The sequence below is a fragment of the Neovison vison genome, chromosome 4, assembly GCF_020171115.1.
Source record: "Neovison vison isolate M4711 chromosome 4, ASM_NN_V1, whole genome shotgun sequence".
Taxonomy (NCBI): domain Eukaryota; kingdom Metazoa; phylum Chordata; class Mammalia; order Carnivora; family Mustelidae; genus Neogale; species Neogale vison.
In genome coordinates, this window is record NC_058094.1 from 19,945,807 (window position 1) to 19,969,885 (window position 24,079).

At 42.8% G+C, this 24,079-nt stretch overlaps 2 protein-coding genes across 4 annotated transcripts in view; both read left to right on the forward strand.

Moving 5' to 3' along the window:
* Positions 1–707: 707 nt before the first annotated feature.
* DSCC1 (DNA replication and sister chromatid cohesion 1) lies at positions 708–16,266 on the forward strand. Of its 2 annotated transcripts, none has more exons than XM_044245037.1 (9): positions 708–975; positions 3,125–3,293; positions 5,955–6,089; positions 7,336–7,426; positions 8,586–8,724; positions 9,419–9,471; positions 9,655–9,809; positions 12,288–12,436; positions 15,225–16,266. In XM_044245037.1, the coding sequence occupies exons 1-9, from the start codon at positions 797–799 to the stop codon at positions 15,331–15,333; spliced, it is 1,179 nt and encodes a 392-aa protein (XP_044100972.1). In that variant the 5' UTR covers positions 708–796; the 3' UTR covers positions 15,334–16,266. The 2 variants fall into 2 exon arrangements, with proteins under 2 accessions (XP_044100972.1, XP_044100973.1); XM_044245038.1 differs by having other exon boundaries at positions 12,398–12,436.
* Positions 16,267–16,714: 448 nt separating this feature from the next.
* Positions 16,715–24,079, forward strand: part of TAF2 (TATA-box binding protein associated factor 2) — a 92,252-nt gene continuing 84,887 nt past the window's right edge. For both annotated transcript variants that reach the window (XM_044245039.1, XM_044245040.1), the window contains exons 1-2: positions 16,715–17,062; positions 17,471–17,525. In XM_044245039.1, the coding sequence (XP_044100974.1) occupies positions 16,980–17,062; positions 17,471–17,525 (138 nt within the window). In that variant the 5' untranslated portion in view covers positions 16,715–16,979. The remainder of the gene's footprint in view (positions 17,063–17,470; positions 17,526–24,079) is intronic.

A 24,079-nucleotide genomic window follows, 5' to 3' on the forward strand; every position in this document is an offset into this window, starting at 1 on the left:
TCTAGCCCCAGAAAGGTGGCTTTCCTCGGGACAGGGGACTCGGCTCCTCTCCTGACACCCAGCTCAGACCGCGTATTCAATGGGTGGTTGGATCTAGTCCAAACCATTGTCTCCCAGCTATGAAGGTCCCCAGGGGCAAAGTCGTGAGATTCCCTGACCACGTCTACCAGGGCCTGGTTCCCACTCCAAGTGTTTGCAGGACACCCGGCTGCTTGTTTTCAGAGCCCCAACAGCGTGGTGGCGGGGTGGAATCAGACTTCACTACCTCCGGCTGTGCCACCGCGGGTCGGGAGCTGGTCCCACTCGCCAAATGGGAAGAACCGGGACCACCTTAAAGGGTTGCGGTGAAGGATTTATCAAAGGATACCTGCCGGGTGCTTAGCATAAGGCCCGCCCCTGGTGGGGGTGGGGGAGGATGAGACCATTTTGACGGCGAGGAAAGGGGGGCGCCGGCGGGAAAGCGGAAGGGGTGGGCGAGGGCTCCGCGTGGCGCCCGGCGAGGTGGCAGCACAGCTCTCCCCAGGTCCCGCCGAGATGACCCGGCGGAAGCGTGTATTTCCTCCCGCAGCCCCGGTCGTGCGTGGGGTGACGGGCCGCCGCGGACCGCACCCCCCCCGAGCAGCGGGGACCTTTGGAGCCTTCCGCGGACGCTCCGCCCCGGAAACACGCCCCCTACGCCTTGGCGCGCTTTTGGAAGGCTTGTCCCTTGCTCGCGCAGCTCCGTTCTCTTTCATTAGCCTTGCGGCATCCCTCCTGCCCCCCCACCCTGGGCGCGGCGGGTCCCCCGGGCGCAGCGATGAAGCGGACCCGCGAGGAGGTGGACGCGACGCTCCAGATCGCCAAGCTGAACGCGGCCGAGCTGCAGCCCGCGGTGCACTGCCTGGCCTTCGGGCCCGGGGCCGGCGCGGGTGCCGGCGACTTTTGCCTGCTGGAGCTGGAGCCGGCCCTGTGCCAGCAGCTGGAGGCCGGGCACAGGTGACTGACCCGCGGGGAGACGCGGGACGGGGAAACCGGGCGGGAAACGCAGAGGGCTCGCAGCTGCCCGGAGGCCTCATCTCCAGCGCGCTGCCTTTCTAACGAGGGGTCCACGCCACGGCGGGTCCGTCCACGTAGCTGGACTGCGGTGATCCAGGGGACTGGCCCAGCTCATCTGGGGGGAACACATGGGGAAATAGAACCTCAGTGAAGTTTTGGAGCCCTGAACACTGATGTCAGGATCTGCGCTGAACAATTGGCCATTCTAGCTTAAAATCCGGTGCTGCTATCTAAAAATTTATATAGAGTTCTCCTTGCCTTCCGCTTATATTCCACTATCAGTAGGTCGGACTGGGGAATGAGTTGAAAGCTGTTCTTCACAGTTGGTCATTGTGGGAGGCCTCCAAAAGCCGACTCGCGTGGGGCCATTTAATGGAAATCTGAAGCTGTTTCTCATTTGGGTCAGCTACACATGGGCTGCAAAGCCATGGATTAAGAAATACAGAGGAGACGTCTAAAGAGTCGTTCAACTTTGTGCACGCCCAGCTTCTGGAAAAGGAGTTAGGGGCTCTGGTTTGCTTCTCTTCTGCAGCACCCCACCTCCAACACCTGTATCTTATGAGGCTGTTCTCTTGTAGATTTCTTTAACTTGAACTCTTCAGGCTTTCAGTTTTCACATTTACTCGTCTGACGCTGTTATAATTAACGGGCCATCTGCAGATGCTAGCCGCGAAGGATCTTTAAGGAAGCCTAAGGGGAGCCTCATTCATTGGTTTTCATTCCAGCTGAGGTGGGGGCGGGGTGGGGCGGAGTTTAAGAAAGGACTTCAGGTGTGCGGACTTCGCTTTTATCCGGGTACAATTCATCCACCCGGCAATCCAGAAGGACCAAGAAATGCGTCATTTAAAAACCTTTTTTGCCAGGGGAGGGATAGTTGCTTTAAACAAAATACTGAAGCATGGATAGTCCAAGGTGACAAATGTTGAAGAGTGGGTACTTGGAACCTAAGAGTTTTTAGCACTAGGAAACTAAAAAAAGAGAACCCACTTATTTTCACTTAAATTAAGTCTTAATTTAATTTAATTTTATTTTCTTAATATTTTATTTATTTATTTGGCAGACATAGATCACAAGTAGGCAGAGAGGCAGGCAGAGAGAGAGGAGGAAGCAGGCTCTTTGCTGAGCGGAGAACCCAATGCGGGGCTCCATCCCAGGATCCTGAGATCATGACCTGAGTGGGAGACAGAGGCTTTAATCCACTGAGCCACCCAGGCGCCCCAAATCTTAATTTTAAAAAGCATTTACACATTTTTCTGTTTCAGGGTTTATTTTTATTTCTTTAAAAGAGGTGAATAGTGTAGAGGAGGGTTAAACGTTTTATAAAGAAAACAGCTAGAGCCCCTGCCCTTGTCAATGCCATCGTCTTTGTCCTTAGTCTTTCTTCTTCTTCCTCACTTCTGTCTTTCCTGTCCTCTTCTGGCTCTTTAACCCTTGTGAGCCTTTGCCAGAACTTTTTTTACTGCAGTTTGTAAAAACATGTTTTTCCTCTTTTTTCATTCAGCGTTGCAGTTCTCTTTATAAAGTCCCAATTTCGGGACGCCTGGGTGGCTCAGTTGGTTAAGCAGCTGCCTTCGGCTCAGGTCATGATCCCAGCGTCCTGGGATCGAGTCCCACATCGGGCTCCTTGCTCGGCAGGGAGCCTGCTCCTCCCTCTAACTCTGCCTGCCATTCTGTCTGCCTGTGCTCGCTCTCACTCTCTCTCTCTGATGAATAAATAAAATCTTTAAAAAAAAAAAAAAAGTCCCAATTTCTTTGCAGCAGAGCTGATAGGTAGGTTAGGGTGTGCTGCTTTGATTGTGAGGGGGATATTCAGAACAAAACAAGAAGAACCACTCTTAGGTGGGTACTAGGACCAAGAACATAATGATTGTCTGGGAGCCTATTAGAATTCTGGGTTCCAGCCCAGCCTGGCAGATTGGGATCCAGTTTTTTAACAAGATTCTTGGGGTGGGGGGAGTGGGGGGACAGACAGAGCCTCAAGACTTAATTTTACATTCTATAAGCCTAGAGGATTTTGGAACTGTTTATGATGAAGATGCCCGTTGGTGTCTCAGTAAACCCTGTATTTTCTCTTCCCATTTTCCTGCAGTCTTGTGATTCGGGGTGACAAAGAAGAGCGGGCTGTCCTGTGCAGTAAAGACAAAACATATGACTTGAAAATAGCGGACACTTCCAATATGCTGCTTTTTATTCCTGGCTGTAAAACTCCGGACCAGCTGAAGAAGGAGGAAACGCATTGTAACATTATTCACGCTGAGGTACTGTTCTCTGCCTTCTAATTTATGTGAGAATCACAACACCTGTGCTAATAATGCTTTTAATTAAAATCTAGGTATGGGAGCACCTGGGTGGCTCAGTCGGTTAAGTGTCTGACTCTTGATTTTGGCTCAGGTCATGATCTCAGGGTCCAGCACTTGAGCTTAGCGGGGAGTCTGCTTGAGATTCTCCCCTCTCCCTTCTGTCTTTAAAATAATAAATAAATAAATCTTTAAAAAAATCTTTAGTATAATCACAGGGGATCTGAAAAGTTCTCTAATGCAATTTAAAATGTCTCGGCATTGTTTGGAGTCTTGTGAAGTTGGCTTATTTTCCCTGTTGGATTTTTAAGTCATAGATAAGATGACCATTTTCTGCAACATGGAAAGTTTGTGATTAGGTGATATGTTCTAAAAGTTTTACCTATTTTTAGTGAGTCTTGCTGGAGATATGTTTGAAAGGAGGCTCCCTCAAGCCACAGTTAATGCTTTAAGTAATGTTTACGAGGTGAAGAAACGAAGAAATTTGAATTTTTGAGGCAGGTGTGTTTCTCACCTTTGAAGTCCCTTTAGCTCATTATGGCCTCTAGCCATGCATAATAAATTCTTAATCATCATGGAGAATACTGATGACTGATACCAAATAGACATTTCCCTCCTGTCTAGATTATTATACATGTCATGATCCAAACACAGCCCTTAATTCTCTTGGAATGGTTTCAGGCCAACTACTGCCTAAAAATTGGAATAGAAATAAGAGAAAATACTGGGAAATGTCAGTGATCCATCATGTTGCTAGAACAGAATAACTTCCAGTAAATTTTCTTTTTTTGGTGGGGGGGGTGGTTCTGTATTTCAATTGTAATTAACTAGAGATGTGGGCAGTTCAGTCTTTTGTAAAAGATGTCATTTTTTTCATCATGTACCTCTTTTGTAGGTGTTTTTGCAGGTGTATAATGAAGTAGAAGTACCTCTGAGCTCTCGTTAAGGGAATTCTGTGCATTGAGACTGAGGAAAGTGTAACAAAGATCTACCAACTGAAGTTTTTTTGTTTTAAAGATTTTATTTATTTGAGAGAGAAAGCGTGTGCTTTCTCTCTCAGGGGGATAGAAGGAGGGGGAAGAAGCAGACACTGCACTGAACAGGGAGCCCATTGCAGGGCTTGATCCCAGGACACCAGGATCATGAGCTGAGCCAAAAGCAGACACTTAACTTACTGAGCCACCCAGGTGCCCCAAGTTTTAAACTGTGGTTGCTCTTCAGATGCCTGGAAGAGTTAGGTGAGGAACGCTATTGGGCAGAGCAGGTTGCTGCTGATAAAAATGTTAGCAGATACTAGTCTTTGCAGTAATAGAGAGTGGTGGGGTCTGTGGCAAATTGGAAAACACTAGCCCCACATATGCGGGCAGCCATAGCATGGCCTTGTGGGAAAGCAGGCCAATCTTCTGACTTCCTGTTTTTTTTTTTTTTTTTTTAAAGATTTATTTTATTTATTTATTTGACAGACAGAGATCAGAAGTTGGCGAGAGGCAGGCAGAGAGAGAGGAGGAAGCAGGCTTCCCACAGAGCAGAGAGCCCGATGCGGGGCTCGATCCCAGGACCCTGGGATCATGACCCGAGCCGAAGGCAGCGGCTTAATCCACTGAGCCACCCAGGCGCCCCCTGACTTCCTGTTTTCAAGTAAACCTTGACATTTAGATTCTGGGACAAAAATCTCCTCTAATATTTCCACATGGGCAACTAATTTCAACTCCATACTGACTATCCCTCCTGGACAGCACAAAGCAATCACCAACATCTGTGCGTTGGGTATAGCCAGCAACCCGTCCATTTGTGAACTGTGGATGAAACCGATCTTTGTGGTTTGGTCGTTAGGCTCCTCCCTTGGAATCCTTGGATTCAGCAGCATCCCCATCACTTGTCAATCAAGCCTTGAACTAGCTTGAAAGTAGAAACATCCTTGACCTTGCATTTTGGAAGGCACCCTGCAGATAATCCAGTTTGGCCTTCTCTCTTTAACTTAAGTGAACCACTTAACTGGGCACCTACCAGGCACTAGGTACTGGCCATCCCAGAGGTAGGAAGGGGTAGCAGATACTCATCCGTCCAGTAGCCACTGTCAACGGGATTGGTTGGAGTGATGAGCCTCTTGCTGTTTCACAACAAGGAATTAGCAGCATTCTTGCATTAAAGTCTCTCTTCCTTAACTTTCTGCTAGATTTTGACACCATAAGCCACATAGAGCAAGGAAACTCCCTCTCTCTTAATATCCCTTCATTATTTGAAGACTGTGATCATGTCTCTATTTTTTGTTTTCCAGCCTAAAAATACTTATTTTCTATTGTGTCCATCAGGTTTATAGAACTGTCCCATCCCGGTCATTTCTTTTCTGGGCATACACCCTAGTTTCCAGAGTACATTTGAGCTACTGACCTCAGTGACAGGCTCACTATGCTGGCAGTGTCTTCTTAATTGGGGTTTGAAAAGATGTTTCCTGAATATACCCATTCATTTCCTTGAGATGGCTGGAGGAGGCCTTCTCAACAGAAAGCACATCACCTGGCTCTCTTTTTTTCTTACTGAGAGCAGAGGAGTTGGTTGAAATTTTGTATGAAATTTTCTTTTAGAAAGGCTCCTGAAAGGTTATGTATTTATATTTTCTAGATCTTTGGTTTTTCTAACAATTATTGGGAATTAAGAAGATGCAGACCTAAATTAAAGAAGCTAAAGAAACTTTTGATGGAAAATACTTATGAAGGACCCGACAGTCAAAAAGAAAAGGATTCAAATCATTCAAAAGTAAGACTTATTTTCATTTTTTTCTTTGACATTTACAAAATAGAAATATAATTAGAGCCACTTAATGGCAACATTCTTACTTTTAGTGTTTATATTATGAAAATTTCGAACATACCCCAAAGCAGAAAGACCCTCCCCCATATATTCATCACTCAGTTGAACATTTAGCAATATTTTGTCAATCTTGTGGCTTCTGTCTCTGCTACGTCCCACCTCTTTTTTTTTTTCCCCCTCCTTTTTCTGGAATATTTTAAAGCAAATGCGAGATATCATGGTGTCATTTACATAGCTGAAAGCTTCACATGTTCCTAACTATGGAATACATTTTTTAGAAGTTTATTTTTTATTTAATTAAAAATACAATTAGGGGCTCTTCAGGAAAGACATTATGGAAGTGGAAAGTATTCTTATTCTCCTCTGAGAACTGATCGATTCATGGAAGTATGGAAAAATATTTACAAGCTAAGTAAAGAAAATTCTCAAGTTTTTAATATAACTCAAAATTATGGAACTGTATGGGCATTCTGAAGACCGTATTTATGTTAGTTCTCGTTTTCTTCATTGACTGATTTTTTCCTTTTTCTTTTTTTCCTATAGACCAGATAGTTCACTCATTTTATTTATTTATTTAAAGATTTTATTTATACATTTGACAGAGATTACAAGTAGGCAGAGAAGCAGGCAGAGAGAGAGGGGGGGAAGCAGGCTCCCTGCTGAGCAGAGAGCCCGATGTGGGGCTCGATCCCAGGACCCTGACATCATGGCCTGAGCCGAAGGCAGAGGCTTTAACCCACTGAGCCACCCAGGTGCCCCAGTTCACTCATTTTAAAGTGCCTTTAACTCAGTGGCTTTAGGATATACACAGAGTTGTGTGGTCAGTCTCCACAATGACATTCAGAACACTTTAATCACCCCAAGGAAACCCCATACCTCCTACTTTTAACTGTTACCTTCTAATCTTACTTTTTCCTACTTCCCTCTCCCACTCAGTCCTACATAACTTTTCTTTTCTCTTTGGCATCCTATCTACAAAACTGTGGCTATAGTCGACCTCACAAAGATCGACCCTATATTTTCTTCTTAGATTTCATGTAATAATCATTACACGTTATCAGAAGAAATTGAGCTATGTTTAAATACTGTCTTAATCTGTTCTATGTATCTATTCTCCCAAATTCAGTGAGTCTAAAAAAATATCCTTCAAGGGCCTTAAAGTGTTTTTTGTTTCTTTTTTTCCTGGTTTCAGTATACAACGGAAGATTTGCTTGATCAAATTCAGGCAAGCGAGGAAGAAATAATGGCCCAATTACAAGTTCTAAATGCCTGTGAGATTGAAGGTAGTGTTACTTACCATTATTCAATGGAATATCATGTAAGAAAGAAATTTATGGACATTTTCATCCGACTGCATACTATCTAATTATCTTTTGGTCTTAAAGCTTAGGTTAGGGTTAGGGTTAAGGTTAAAAAAGATATACTTATCTTTTTGGATGGGAGGTAGAGACTACATGTCATGTTTACATGAAGAGGTCCAACCGACTGGTGAGTCCAGCCACTCCTAACAGGGCTTTTTCTTGAGGCACAGTTGATCCTAAGCCTTGGAAATAAAGTTTTAAATTATGGATGTCTGCCGTTAATTGCTATGGTATAGGAGTACCATGAATATTGAGGTTAGAAACCAATGGATTTTAATGCCACCCTCTTCATTTTTCACTTCTTGCATGGGGATGGATAAAATTTGGATATGTGTCGAGGGGCGCATAGTTTATTCCTGGCATTTTCTCAGATCGACATCACACACCCTGTTTTCTAAGGCCGCCTTTATTTTTTCAGAATAGCAATAGTAACATTCTCCCTTGGAAATGGTGGATTTGTACTTGATTTGTTTCTCCAGGGGGGATGGTGTTGCATTTGGGGATCAGTTGGCATTTTGTGATCTTTCTCAAGAACAGGGAAAGGTATCTTGATGCCCAACCTTTATCTTGCCATTGATTCATATTGTACCTCTGAGTCTGTTGACTCTTGAGTGACCTAGGCCCCTTTATGAGCACGAGAACACCTCTGCAAGACATCTAGAGGAGAGTTACAGCCATGCCAGTGCCCCAGAGTAGAAATCACTCTGGGGGATATCCAACCTACAACCTTTGCCTCTTTTGTACAGTGTTCTAATGAAATCACTGAACCAGCTACAGGTTTCCGCATTTACATTTAGATTGACAAGATTGCTCTGAACTATTATTAAAGCACTTGAAAAAATCAGTGTGAGTCATAGGTAAGGTACTTTTAAAAAACCACTTGGGTTTCCCTCCAGACACAATTCGTACTGATGAGGAGAAAAGCATAAAAAGAAGTGATTCATCTAAAGAAAACGAAGATTCTAGTGTCTTTTTTGTACTGGGCAAGAGCACACTGCTTCTTCATCAATCTATTAGCCAATTATTAGCCAATTAATTTGCTTACAATGTCCTTTGTAACTATTACTTTGGGAATTGGTAGGTTATTGGAGGCTTCTTGAATTTGATTATGAGATGAAACTTCTGAATCATGTAACTCAGCTTGTGGATTCTGAATCTTGGTCTTTTGATAAAGTTCCTTTGAATATTTGTCTTCAGGAGCTTGGACCCTTGGAGCCAGAGTGAGTATTTTAATCACTGTCCCTCCAACTTGCTTAAAGGAAAGAAAATTATTTCCCAGAGTGGAACTAAATATAGGGCATAGACTATTAATATTTTGATGTCTTACAGAAATTAAAAAAATAATATAACCAGGAAGGACTTAGAAGTTTTAGTCACTGGGCTGAGTAAATGTCCATCATCTCTGTTTTGTTTGTTTTACTACCTTAAAAAATACAAAGACAGAGGCACCTGGGTGGCCCAGTGGGATCTGCCTTTGGCTTAGATCATGATCTCAGGGCCCTGGGATGGAGCCCAGCATCAGGCTCTCTGCTCAGCTGGGAGTCTCTTCCTGTCCCCCCCTCCCCTCAGCCTGCCTCTCTGCCTGCTTGTGATCTCTGTCAAATAAATAAATAAAATCTAAAAAAAATACAGTGTCCTTGCTACAATTCATAATGATGCTTTAGCTATCTTATGATAATAAATGTATGCTCACATAATTCGTGAAAAAAAATGTTTAGTATGGGCCTGTCATGTAGTAGCTTTCCAGTATATTTTACTTAGTTCCTACTGTAAAAATTTTAATTGGAAACCAAAATCACTTAGTATGTGAAATCTCAAATTTGTATCTTAAGTTTTTAGTTAGCAATGGTGTTTACGATACAATGCCTAAAAACGTATTGACAACTTTTCAAAGGAGTGTTTTAAATTTTTCAGGGCAATGATTGAACACTGTCTTAAATGTTACGGGAAGAAATATGTAGAGGAAGGTAAGATCTGGAAAGTATTTTAACTTGTCTGTGTTCAAATTGGTACACTTTTCTGAAATGTGTGCCTGGGTTTGCGGGAGGTGAGTTGGGTGTAATTTTTCCTGAGAAATTGCACTGGGGAAAAAGAAACCAGAGTAGTGCATTGAATGGTCAGAAGACCATAGGAAACAACCTTTTCCTTAGGTGAAGTTTATTTTGCATTGAGTGCTGATAAAATTTGCAGAGCAACAGCACAGATGCTCCTTCAGAATGCAGTGAAATTTAACCTGGCTGAGTTTCAAGAGGTGTGGCAACAGAGCGTCCCAGAAGGAATGACAACGCGGCTCGATCAGCTTAAGGTGAGGTTAGCGGTGGGGATTGCTGCCGTAACGCAATGGGTTTTCATTCATTACTGGGTGACATGAAATCTTTATTGACACTGTGAGTTGGGAGCCACTTTATTTTCCAAGCCACTGTTTCCATTAGGAGCCAATGATGCATACACTCCGTCACTGCTTTGAGAATGTTTGTCACCTTGGTGAGGTCCTTCGGGCTGGTGTACAGTTGATCCTGCTTCCCGCCCCTGGTGTATTTCATCTTGCTGCATTTGTCTTCCCACCAGCCCTGTTGGAACCCGAGGTGCCATATTTACATGGCTGTAAAGAGCAATGGTGTCCCTCCGATCCATTCTCCGCACTGCTGCTAGAATGACTTGGAAAATGTCAGTGGATGAGACGAACGTCATGCTTAATGATGTAATGGTTGCCCGTAGCATTTAAGATAGACAATCCAGGAGGGCGCCTGGGGGGCCCAGTTGGTGAAGCATCTGCCTTTGGCTCAGGTCATGGTCCGAGGGTCCTGGGATCGAGTCCCACATCAGGCTCCCTGCTCAGCGGGGAGTCTGCTTCTCCCTCTCCCTCCTCCTTTACCACCTGCTTGTGTGTGTGCGCGTGCGTGCCCCCTCTCTCAAATAAGTAAAATCTTTAAAAAAGAAAAAACAAAATCCAGGACCCATATCTTGGCCTACAAAATGCTTCATCATCCCCCTGGAGCGCCATCTCCTCCTGCTCACTGTATTCCAGTCTTTCAGGTTTTCAAGATCCTCAAGCTCTCTCCCACCTGAGGACCTTCACACAAGTCTTTTTGTTCTAGAACAACCTTTTTTGTAGTTTTGCCTTGCCACCTCCTATTCCTCTTTGAGTCACTGCTTCAAGGAGGCTTTTCTTTTCTCTAAAAAAAAATGTCTCCTGTTGACTTTACCGGAGCACCCAGTATTTTTCCTTCATGGCGCTCACTGCTTAGCTCTGGGAAAATATTTAATTATGTGAGTTTCCCACTCTCCATGTGATAGAATTTTCTTCACTGTTGCTTGCTAATAGTGTCGTGTATGCTCAGTAAGTATTTGTTACAGTGTGAAAGGATTTGCTCAATACTGAGAGTTCCTCCTACATCCAGGCATCATGCTGGACGCTGAGAAGAAGACGTCACATGCCATCAGGGTCCTCAGCCTGGGCTCTGGCAATGGGGGTGCCTCTGACATGCATAAATCCTTTCTTATAACGTAGCATGATCTGTGTCACGGGAAGGGTGTGTACAAGGTGTTATGGGAGCAAAGGAAGGGGACTTATGCATCTCACTGACGTGTTGATCGGGGATGAATTCCTGAAGGCATGGCTGTTTGAGCTGCGGAGTTTGAAAGGATGAACTATGAACTCTCTAGATGGAAGAGCAGGGATGAGGACTCTGGAGAGCCTGTTCCAAGGCATGGAGAGAGAAATTGGGCACTATTGGTAGAGACGCATGACTAAAATAAAATGTGCTGGTGAGTCAGTGAGGGACACTAGGGTCTGTGCAAAGGAACAGAAAGCTCTTGGGGGCCTTTTAGTGACATCAGAACAGAAGACGACCTGATGAATTTTGCCTTTTGGAAAGAACACTGTGACCTTGAGGATGTTTAGATGGAAGGTTGGCCAGATTATGAAAAAGGAGAAATCTCCAGGCTCTCTACAGTTACATACTTGTAACAAAGAAAGTACTGGCCAAAGAAATTAGGTGATGAGGAATGGTTAAGGGAAATGTTGAGGCCTTAAAATCTATAGGATTGAGTGATCACATAAGTATGGGGTTTGAATAATGGAATCTAGGATAATGCCCAGAGTTCATGGTTTCCTAGGATAATGGGACTAGAGCAGGAAACTAGAGCAGTTTCCTAGGATAATGGGACTAGTATCAAATGAGTTCTTAGATAGGTTTAGATTGGGGATAGAGTTCTTGCCCTCAGAGGAGTAATTTGAGTTGAAGGTGCATGTGTTGCTGTCATTAGCAAGTAGTGTTTGCAGTCTGAGGGTAAGTCGAGGTGAGTTGAGACACCCAGGACAATGACCTTGAACCAAGTTGAGGTATCAGGGTAGGAGCCAAGGGAACTGCAACACTGAGTTAGGAGGAAAATGAGAAGACGGTGATGTCAGTGATGGAGATTCAAATAGGGAGGAGACAACAGCAATAAAGAAGACGGCTAGCAAATCCAAGGAACGGTGCCCCAAGATTTGGCAATGACAGGTCATTGGTGACCTTGAACTAGAGCCATCCTGATAAATTGAGCAACGGAAGTCAGAGTGTAGAAGGAAAAACGAGAATTCACCGTCTAAGGGAGCTCTTTTTACGAAAAACACTATTGAGGGTCTCTCCTAGAGGAGGTGGAAGTTTGTGGAAGTTTCACGTAGCTGACGTCTTGAGCGGCTTGGGCTCAGCCAAACCTAAAGGTAAAAGAATGAGTTGTATTTAGACACTAAACCATTATCCTAACTGCCCTTTTTCATTTCATTTTTTTAAAATAGGGTTTAGCCTTGGTGGATAGACACTCGAGACCAGAAATCATATTTTTGCTAAAAGTAGATGATTTGCCTGAGGATAGTCAAGAACGTTTTAACAGTCTCTTCTCTCTAAGGGAAAAGTGGACAGAAGAAGACATTGCTCCGTATATTCAGTAAGTAATTTACCAAAGTGGATTTTGAGGGTTTTCTTTTCTTTCTCTTCTTTTCTTTTTTAAAGATTTTATTTATTTATTTGATAGACAGGGATCACAAGCAGGCAGAGAGGCAGGCAGAGAGAGGAGGAAGCAGGCTCCCTGCTGAGCAGAGAGCCCAGTGTGGGGCTTGATCCCAGGACCCTGAGATCATGAGCTGAAGGCAGAGGCTTAACCCACTGAGCCACCCAGGTGGATGTGACGGTTCTTTTTATAAAGAGATTTTATAAAGAGATTTTTATAAAGAGATTTATTATTAGGAAATTTTTTTTTTTTTTGAGTATTCCCTGAGGACATGGCTTCCTTTGAAACTTTTTCAAGTGGTGGCTGTCTTTTCTGTCATTCTTCACCTCTGATCCCAGAGGTGGGAATGTGTTGTCTTTCTTCCTCATGCTGCCTCTAAACCACTTCTCTGCCCTCCTCCCTGCCAAACTGTTGCTCTTCCAGGCCAAGTCAGACTACATGCCCCACTATGGCTCTAAAGCAGGCCCTCTCGCTGATGGACATCCCCCCCCCCCTTTCCTGCTGCCTCGCTTTAACATTTCCCATAGATGCCAGATTGCAGGAAAATGACCTAGCTCGTCGGTCACTGTTTACAGGACTCAAATCTCAACTGTACTAATGCTGCCACCTCTTCACTGTGTCTCAGCTCTCCTGTCCTCTCTTTACCCAGGCTGGACGTAGAAACAGATAAGAAAAGACAAGGACAACGTCCTTCCTACCAGTCTCCTTGGATTATGTCTGCACAAACGTCCTTTGCAGTCCTTCCTCTATAATGCATGAACCATCCCTGCTCCTAAGGCCAGTCCTTATGCACTAGATCCTTCCCTCTGGCCTCATTTTTTAAAATACTTTTTTTTTTTAGATTTTATTTATTTACTTGACAGAGGAGATCACAAGTAGGCTGAGAGGCAGGCAGAGAGAGCGAGAGCGAGAGAGAGAGAGAGAGAGGAGGAAGCAGGCTCCCCGCTGAGCAGAGAGCCCAATGTGGGGCTCGATCCAGGACCCTGGGATCATGACCCGAGTAGAAGGCAGAGGCTTTAACCCACTGAGCCATGCAGGCGCCCCATCCCTCTGGCCTTATTAAAGACGTACATCTTCTAGTTATCTCTGTCCCCCCTTTTGTTATTGATGTCTCCCTACCTGCTGTATTATTCCCATCAACATAAGGTATTCTGTACTATTGCTCATTTTAAAAAACAACAACCTACTGGACCCCATACCTTCTGCTCTGTTTCACAAGAAATTCCTTTTGAAAGTTTGGGCACTCATTTCTGCTTCTTTGTCTCCCATTCTTTCCTTAACCTGTTGGCATCTGTCTTTCTACATTTCAGCGGTCAACTGTCTATCCTTATTTACTTGGCCTCTTAGAACTGTTGGACACTGTGACCATTTTCTACTTGAAGCACACCATTTTTGTCCCCTCTCTCCCAAGGCAGCTCCTTCTCTGTCTCTTGCTCAGATGTTCCGGTTCTTTCCAACCTTTAAATGCTTCTGAGCTCTGGGACTGTTCTTGACCGTCTGCTTTTCCATTTGTATTTTTTTCCTTTGTGCCCTCATCTAGACCTGGATTTAAACTTAATGACTTCCTAATTTTATCTTCATATTTGATCTTTTCCCTGAGTTCCAGTTTCGCTTACCTGGCTGTCTATTGAACATGTCCACTGGGATATCTAAGAGGCGTTTCAAACCCGACATGCTCACAACAGAACTGTGGTTCCTCCTTGTCCTAACCCTATCTCAGTGACATCACCACCATTAGTCCCATTACTCAAGCAAAATCATACTTGCTTTTTTCTTTTTTCTTCTCTCACTCTCTGGTTCAAACTACGAGCAAATCCTAATGGGTCCTCTAGGACCTGCCTCTGAATTGGTGTCCCTACTTGTATTTTTCCCTCTTCTGTCCCATGCTTCAGACTTTTTATTTTAGAAAATTTCAAATGTTCAGAAGTGACAATATAACATAATGAATGCACCAGGTACTCACCACTTAGCTTCCATAATCATCAACTCCATTATTAACTCCATTATTTAAACCTTAGATCACGTTCTGCTTTTACATTAATGAAAACCCACCTAGTGACTTCCCTTTATACTTAGAATTAAATCCCAACTGCTCCTTTCTATGTTCTTTAAAGCCTGCATGACCTTGCTGTTGCTCCCTTCTCCAGCTCCTGTCCCTTCATGGTTTCTTTACCCATACATTCCAGTGATAGTCCTTCTCCTCTTTGGGGTACAGAAGATGAAGCTAAAGTTCAGGGAGGGTGGGTAACATAGATAAGCACCCACAGGTAGCCTGGGACCCAGGGTCTCTGTCTATACCCTCTTATATTGCATGGCTTGTATTTCTGATTTGGAGACTGTGTGATACAATGGTGAAAAAAAATTGGACTTAGAAGTCTTGCAGACCTGGCAGTGAAGTTTGGTTCCATTCTTGACTACCTGAGTTCCATATCTAATGTGGGGTTAAGTGATATATTTCTGTTACTCTTTCTGTGGTTAAACAAGGTAATACGTGTATAGTACCTAGTTCAATTAAGGCTTAGTAACCACTCCATACCCTATCTCTCCCACAAACACATATCCTTATGCTTGTAGGAAAGATGGATATAGTTAAGAGATACAAGTAATTAACACTATGAGTATAGTATATATATAGTGTATATGTATATGAATATAATGAATATAATATATATATAAATAGCACTATGAATATTCATGCTATTCATTTATTTTTTTTTCCCCACAGAGACTTGTGTGGAGAGAAGCAAACCATAGGTGCATTGCTCACTAAATATTCTCGCTCATCAATACAGAATGGTGTTAAAGTTTACAATTCAAGAAGACCCATTTCTTAAAAGAAAAACAGTCTGTTCTTTGGGACTGAAGTTGCTTCATAAAGTTGATGGTTATAAGAAAAAGATTCTTGCATATATTTGCATATACAGATTTTAAAAACATACTTTGAAAAGTTTTTCTCCTAATCCAAAGTGTTTTGAAACTACGGCTCTTTTTCCCTTAAATGAAATAGGACATTTATCTTTCAAGTTATTTTTTTATTATGCATACAGACTAAATTAAATAAGGACAAAAGTGTTGTTTTCTATATTTAGTATATCTTGAGTCTATATGGTTTTATTTATAGGAAAGTGTTGGCCTTTTTTATATTTAAAATTGCATTCCTTTAGGATTTGACGTCCTAATAATTAACAAATTTAAAGGCTTTTTACAGAGAACTAAATAGTAATACTTTCCTAGAAAAACTATTTGTTCACTAAAATGTCATTTCTCAAGTGATTTCCCCTCTATTTTCAATGTTCCACCAAGACAGAGAGTCACTAGATCTTCTGTTATCTAAATTAGTCATTTACATTGATGAAGTTGGCTTGGTAATAGCTCCTATGTTGCCCGGCCGATGTCCATGTGAAATGGGTTTGATCCTCAGTCTTACATGAAGAATACTCATAGAGCAATTTATAATCCTGTAATGGAGAAAAGGGACACAGCTAATACTGGAAATCTACAACTAATGTCTAATGGGTTTTGGAATGCTTGATAAAATGCCTTTATAGCTTTATTTTCCTGATTTGTATTCATTTGACCAAAGTTCAAATTAATTTTAACCTAGCTAATAAGCTTGTCACCAGGACAGTTTGAGGGGTTAGGCGAAAGATAAATCTGATCCAAGGTTTAAAAAAAAATGTTAATGGGTAATCCACAATTACCTAAACAAGATTTGACTGTTCCTGAAATTTACAACTGTTTTATTCTCTTGTACATAAACTGCACATGTCGATGGTTTCAAAATATTTGTCTTTTCAATAAATGTTTTGTATCTATGTGCGATTATTTAAAAAAAAATACCGAGGCAGCAGTACCTGGTGAGGCCTCTGAGTTAGGACTACCTGGGTCTAATTACAGGTCTCACAGCTACAGTCACTGGGGCTCAATGAATTCATGCTGTCCCTTCACTCAGCAAACCGGCGGGACCCTCTTCTCCTGTTTTCATGTGTTCCTGATTCTAAGACACCCCTCATCCCCCATTCCCCGCTCCGCTCTTCCCCAACCATTATATATTTCCTAATTTTTAACAGTAGGCATCCAAGGGCCGGGAAAAGCAAAAGCAAAACCCCCAGTGTGATCTCGCAAGCCCCACCCACCGGCACAGAACTTCCGGCTCCCGCCCTCGGCGCCGTCCCAGTTCCGCTGACGCCAGAGGTCAGAGGTGACAGGCAAGATGTCGGCCGTCTGTGGCTTGGAGCGGTTGGTGAAAGGAGCATCTTCGTGACAAGCTCGCCGGAGACGGCGAAAAGGAGCCGAATCGCGGGAGCAAGTTTGAGGCGGCGGCGGATCGGACGCGGCGGGGTGTGGGCGCCGAGGGAGCCCTGGCCGCGGGGCATGACTGTCGGGAACGTGGGGGAGCGGGGAGTGGGAGGTGCCGGAGGCTGGTAATACCTCGCAGTCCCCCCGGGAACCGGGAAACCAAGCTCGGTGGGAGCGCTTCATGCCGCCGACTGGTTTAGAGCCCGCCAGGATGAACAGGAAGAAAGGAGACAAGGGCTTTGAAAGCCCAAGGCCATATAAATTATAAGTATTTTTTCATATTCCTTTCCTTTTCTAGCTTTAGTTCTTATTAGTTAAATTTTGTGATTGCGTGACGCTGCCTTGGTGACCCTGGGAAATCTAGTGGGAAACGAGAGCCCACTCACGGTGGTGGAAATGCCGTTTGTAGGACCCTATGTGGACAGTATGTATGGTTTTGAATGGCAGTGTTGTTCAACAGATTTAATGTCCCTTGTAGGTCGATAAGTGTTTTTCTTAAAATACCTAGCTTCCTATTTTTATACGAAGAAATCTATTTTCGTGGCTGTTGCTAAATTTAAAACGTGCAGTTACCTTAATTAGTAGGATTGTGAGCTGCTTAGAACTTCCTGTTTATTCTTCCGTAGAATTATATTTTTATTTAATAATAGTAATTTTTTCTTTTTAATATACAACCCATCAGGTGGTCTGCATCAACAATATAAACTTCCAGAGAAAATCTGTTGTGGTAAGTATATTCTCAACAATTATAAGCAGTAACAAATTCAAACATCTTTTACAATATTTAGAAATGTTCCCTTCCAGATGACTATGCTTCAAGACTAGGTAATATTCAGAATTCAGATCTGTGTGACTCCAAGGTGCGTAGTCTTGCTGCTGTTCCAACTGCCTCAAATCTCCCTTCTTTCTCTCTCTTTTTGTTTCTGTATTAACATTTTATTCTGTTTAATCTGTTGTGGAATGTGAAAGTCTCTATTACCAAGCATTTTAGAATTTTGCATGACACAAGAATAAGCCCATAGTGAAATTTCTTCTGTGAGAAAAATTAAGGTTAGCGCTCTCACAGACTTAACTTGGCTGCTAAGAGGCCGGTTTTGTTTTCTGATACTTGGCTGACCTGGTTTAGGAGCATTGCTTTTTGAAGGGTTAGGTATGGTGTTAGGGTGTTTGAAATCTCTCAGACCTTGCTCCTTTCCTTTGATATTTATAGATTGCATATATAATTCAGTCTGGGACAGTTTTTGGCTACCCAAGTGCTTAATTTGGGGGGACCTATATTGAAGAGACAAAATCTTAGTGAGCTTTGTTTTTTTGTTTTTTGTTTTCATTTGTTTTGGTTTTTGCAGGGGGTGGGTGATAGCATGAACTTCCTTCTGGAACTGTTACTGCTGTATGCATAAGTTTACTCAAGATGAGCTGTATAGTTAAATTAAAAAGTAACCTATTATAGGAATCTTAGAATCCTTAAAGGTTCACTAAGTTCCATCTCCTTATTTAGGGAATTTCTCTGTCAATATTCCTTGCATAGGATTACAGCTGACCCTTGAATAATGTAGGGGCTAGGGGTTCCGACTTCCTGCACGATCAAAAATATGGGTATAACTTTGACTTCCCCAAATCTTACTGCTAATAGCCTACTGTTGACCAGAGGTATTACCAGTAACATGAACAGTTGATTAACGTGTATTTAGTGTGTTTATTATATACTGTGTTATTGTAATAAAGTAAGGTAGGGAAATAATGTGTTATTAAGAAAATCATAAGGAAGAGAAAATACATTTACAGTACCGCCCTGTATTAGGAAAAAAATCCACATATACGTGGGCCTGTGCAGTTCAAATCTGTGTTGTTCAGGGATCAGCTAGATTTACCTTGTATTTCATGGAAGGATACTTAGGTGTGTTGTGTTGTGTTGTGTTAGTTGGGCAGGGAAGATAGGAGAATTAGGAAGTTTAATTAAGATGTTACTGTAATAATCTTGGGGAGAAATGATGCAGCCCTGAATAAAATAACAATAGTGAAAGTGGTGTAGAAATAGAATTGACATGATTGACTGAATTGCAGTGAATGTTCATTGAGTACATTCTATGTATGAGACTTTACTAAGGTTTTATGTGAGTGATCTCAATCACAATAACCCCATGAAGTAGACACTATTTTAATCATAATTTTAAAAATTAAAGTGGCTGAAAGGCTGGAGATTATGTAGCTTTCTTCAGGGCATAAAGTTACCAAGTGATGGAACCATTTTTAAATCCAGGATGATCTAAGAGTCTTCTGCAGCTCCTTACTGTCTGTTCCCTCTTTCCACCTTCTCTGCATCTGCATATGTAATCCAGTCTGGGACAGTCTGACTGCCCAAGTGCTTAATTTGGGGGGACCTGTATTAAAGAGACAAAATCTTAGTGAGCTTTGTTTTTTTGCCAAAATAACAGATGGGAAGGAATTGCAGGTGATTCGTACTAAAAATGTTAGGAAGGAGCCGTGAAAGAATTGGGGTTTCCCACTAGAAAAATTGGTTGGGTGGTGAATGGATTAGAGTCCTATAAGGAAATAAGCAGCATATTCATACAGGTTCATTGAGGGAAGGTTGTAAAAGGACTAGTTAGAACAAACAGGGTTAAGAGAAACCGAGAGATGGTGAGGCACGCTGGGTTAGCAACAAGGAACAGTTAACACTTCTAAACCTGAAAAAGCAAAGGAAGAGGGTACTACGGTATAATAGACTGTAGTAGCTGTGGGAAAGAGTCACCATGTAGGATGTGTCGCCTTTGGTGGCAAAAGCTACTGCCTCCTTCAGTTGGGTGGCAGGGAACCCGAAGTTTAGCTGTAACGAGCTCACTTCTCTTCTCCAGTTTTCTCCTCATGCTTCCCATTGGACCACCCCAACTAGAAGCTAAAGAGCTAGTGGCCAGTTAATGTAAATCCTGGGGTATAGAATGGAGAGTGGATTCGGAGGGGCAGAAGGAGACTATGTAGAATAGTCTACCCATTTGCCCCCAAAAACATTCTTGTTTTTTTTGTTTTGGTTTTTGTTTTTGTCTTTTTGAGATGAAAAGCTAGCATTCCCAACACAGGGAACTTAATGAAGTCTTACCCATTATTGCAGAGGTTGGCAATAGCTGACCACCTATATTTGTAACAAGTTTTGTCGCAGTGCGGTCACATCCACTTACTTATATATTGTCCGCAGTGCTTTGGAGCTGCGCTGGCAGAGCTGAATACCTATGACAGAGGCTCTGTGGCCCACAAAGCCCATTTACTGCCTGACCCTTGAGGGAGTTTGCCAATCTCTCATTCTCATGAATTCATGTGAGGATATGGCCGTCCAGCTCTACTCCCACTGAAGTATTAGCTCCCGCCAGTATCTTTCATCCAAAACAGTGGAAAGAAAAGTACTTAAGAGACTGTGAAACTTAATTGCTACAGCCCCTGCTCTCTTTAGCTGGTGTCAAGGCCAAAGTTGATAAGTACAGCTTTCTCATTCTCCTGCCTGTTCCGTTTTCCCTTTTTCTTCTGCTGATATTTCTGTTGGTCTGCCTAGATCTTCATTCCTGTAGGATCTGCATCCTTGCCTGTCCTGTCTTTATTGAGTTGTTGCACTTTTCCGTTGATGAGGACTGTTGGCCAGGTGAGCCATAAGAGGCGTTCCATGAATCCTCCTGGACTGCAGACAGAATTGTTGTCCTTACTGTGTTACAGAACCTATTCTTTGTTTGATAATTGGGATTAGTTACTCTATCAGTATAGTGGCCTCTTGCTCTGCCTGATGGTTTAGTGGCATGAGGAACCCAAAGTGGTCAAGGGACAGTCTCAGCTTCCCATGTAATGGAACCAGGACTATGTGCCCTGGTGGATGCATGTTTCTCCTGGCCAAATACGCTGAACCCAGGGTTACAAAGACAGCAAAGATTCCTTCAGTGTTTTTTTGTTTTGTTTTGTTTTTTAATATAATAGTGAGAGGCCAAATACGCCGAACCCAGGGTTACAAAGACAGCAAAGATTCCTTCCGTGTTTTTTTGTTTTGTTTTGTTTTTTAATATAATAGTGAGAAGAGTCACTGCAGCTTTTACCCTTGGTTTGCAGATCTAGTTTGGCCATGGAAAGCTGACCTTGTATATTGTCCAATAGTTCAAACAGCATCCTGTTGGAGGTCTCTCAATTGATGCAGTATCTGAGCCTTCAGTAGCTGATCACGCCGGCATTTCTGGATTATAGGGCACACGATGAAACGAGTAAATTTTGTGTGTAAGATCCCATCACCACACTTCCCTGTATACTTAGAGGCATGTGTGAGATATTACAATGATATGTATGGTATTATATAAGTATGTTGTGGTTGGGGGGGAAATCTAGAATATCTCTGCTCTTATAAAGACAGATATGTTTTTGATGTGCACTGTCTTATAGTCATTCTCCTACCAAGTGACTGACTGGTCCTTCCAGTACCATACTGGATGCTTAGTATGAGCCTGTGCTAGTGGCAGTGGGCCCTCAGCAGTGGTGGTAGTCAGCACATCCCTGATGGAGGGAAGACCATGCCATAGGGCTCATGTAGAGCATCTGTTCTGCCACTATGACCTCCTTGTGCATTGGGTAGGGTGACTAGGGAAAGAGTCTGCTGTATCTACCTCATCTTGCCCATTGGTTTTGGGGAGGTTCTTTCTGCTGTGGGTGCCCTCTGATGGTCATTTATGTGATAACAACATGGATATTTTCACATTGTACCTGTTCTGAGAAATCCATCCATACACTTCTCCTGCCCTCTTCCTGTTTTCAGTCTTTTAATTTTGTTCTTACCAAAGTCCTAACCAGCCCGTTAGCAATTGCCCATGGATCCGTGTAGTTGTATACTTCAGGACATCTCTGCTTCTACAATGTGGCTATGGTCAGATAAATTTCCCAAGGTTCTGCTGGCTGTAGAACTTCTTCCACTGTCTTTTAGGGCCACACTTCAGTGGCATTCTAATGGCAGTTCCCTCCACTTCCAGCTGGTGGTAGCATTCTGCATGCTTACTCCTAATTCAGGCTTGTGCTTTGTGCTGTTAGCTGAGCAGAGGGAGCTCTCAGTGACATGGTGGGTGTAGGTAGAGGAGCAGTGGGAGGACGTCTTACTGGATTCTGAGCACCTGCTCACGTGTTGCCTCTCCTTTATGAATCTGCTTGGCCCTGGCTCAGATCTGTTGTCTCTATTTAAAAGTGAAAACTGCTGCACTTGCCCAGTTTTATTTTTCAGAGCTTTATTTTACTCTCCTATCATTATGGTCATTTCAGGTAACAGTCTTTGGAAGTCCTATGGTCAAGTGTTGAGTTTCTATTGAAGGGTCTAGTAGCAAACCAGTGGTTGGTTTGAGTATGGTTAGCGACAGAAGACTTTGTGGCCTTCCTCTCAAAGCTCAGGAATTTGCACTGTCATTCTATTGGGAAAAACCAGCGTCTGTAGAGCACCTCTCTCTGTCATGGACATTCCTAGTGCCATCTAATCTACTGACTTGTAAGGCCCAAGTGTCAAGGTGACTTGAACGACGCCTGGACCTGCTGCAGAACCTTTTCTTGGTCTAGACCCCTCTCAAAACTGGTAACTTAATAGGTTGCCTAGTAAGCAGTTCGCCCAGATCTAGATATTGCCTCCGGAATTCAAAGAAGCTTACCAAGTTTTGTGTCCTTTCCTCTTCCCCCTCCCCACCTTGGTGAGCAGTATGAAATGAAGCAACTTATCTTTTCTTTGAAAGGAATGAAGCAACATATCTTTTCATATGCCTCAATCCTGGAACCTTAGAAGCTTTATTAATGTGATAGGCCCCTGAACTTTGATGCTTTTTAACCTGCATCCTCTGCCATCCATGTATTTTTTTCTTAAAGCATTTGGAGAACTTGCTTTTCTCGTCTCACCACGTCTAGTTAGCATAATTCTGTCATTATAATATTCTAGTGTAATTCTTTATAGCCTATCTTGGAATCAAGGGACTTTTGGACTATGTTTTGATTGAGCAGGAGAATTGATAATAGCTTTTAGTTATTAGATGACAGTGAAGGGGTTCTGCTGTTTTGAAGAAAACCTGTGTCTGATTTTTTTTTTTCCTGGTAAGAATTGGCGGGGTGAGGGAAGCGTTTGCTTGATAATTAGTTTCGATACTAGTTACCAAGAGCTATGATGATTTGCTGCAGCAAAAATACTATATCTGAAACTGTGGTTGTAATTGGCAGGTTTGTGATAATTCATTGTCATTCTCCAAAACCTACTCAACTTTTGTATTGGCTGAATAATAGAGTTAAGTGAAGATGTAGTAGGCATCTTTCAAGTATCTGATGGCATGAATCTCTGCAGTTCCCCAAGGGATGTTTATTTGCTTTGACTTACTGTCTGGCCCTTCTATAGTAGTCCTCACTGTGCTGGTTAGAGAACAAATATGGGGATTTGTCAGTTACTAAAATATATACTGTGTGTTCTGAGACTGGGGAAATAAGCATGAGTCCTACTCTGAAATAGCCTTGGGCTGTTACCCCCATTAGTACTTGACCTCCAAAGACTTCCAGTATGACTAGTAGACTGGTAAGGTTTTGGGACTCCAGGAATTGTTTCAGAATCAAGATATAATACCTCCAAGAATAGAGCAAAAATTAGTTCATTTGAGTGTGATAGATCTCAAGATTTTAAGGAATGATATATGAGACTTGTACATGTTTGTAGGCACAGAAAAAATTCTACAGGGAGGAGGCATTGTAATTATAGGAGAGGGTGATTATAATAGAGTGGAATTTTAAAGGCTGCTGTAGGGTATGGCCTCCAGTGACCAGTGGAAGGATCACTCTTGAACAGTAAAGATGGCTACATGCAGCAGGAGGGCAAGAGAATTGGTAGATGGCAGAAGAGTGGTTGAAATAAAGGATCTTGAATAAATGGAGAAGAAGGATTGTGTAAGAAACTGGAGGAGGTCAAGGAATTGGAGGACTTCATGTGGTTGACCAGGAAGACTAGGGAGGGACATAACAGGAGGGGCAGAAGAATAAGCATGGTGGGCACTCAAGTTTGAAGTGTCAGCATGGGAGTAATTACCAGCAGTAATGATACATCTTTTGGAGTGTGGTCTCGATGCTGAAGTGAAGATTGTAGGAATTAAGGTCAAGGAACTTTGAAGCTGTTACTGCATGGATCGAATATATCTACATTCATATCACTTAGAGTGATGGCAGAGGTTAAAAAGGGGGAGTATGAGCCTTTGATAAATGTTGAGGAATTTGGGAGATTTGAATAAAGAGGAATAGAGGGTAGTGGACATA

Excerpts from the sequence above, each read along its gene's own strand:
- DSCC1 (XM_044245037.1), top strand. The coding sequence starts at position 797 with ATGAAGCGGACCCGCGAGGAGGTGGACGCGACGCTCCAGATCGCCAAG. Across the intron at positions 3,294-5,954 it reads GTAACATTATTCACGCTGAG|ATCTTTGGTTTTTCTAACAA; the intron begins GTACTGTTCTCT and ends TATATTTTCTAG. Across the intron at positions 6,090-7,335 it reads AGGATTCAAATCATTCAAAA|TATACAACGGAAGATTTGCT; the intron begins GTAAGACTTATT and ends TCCTGGTTTCAG.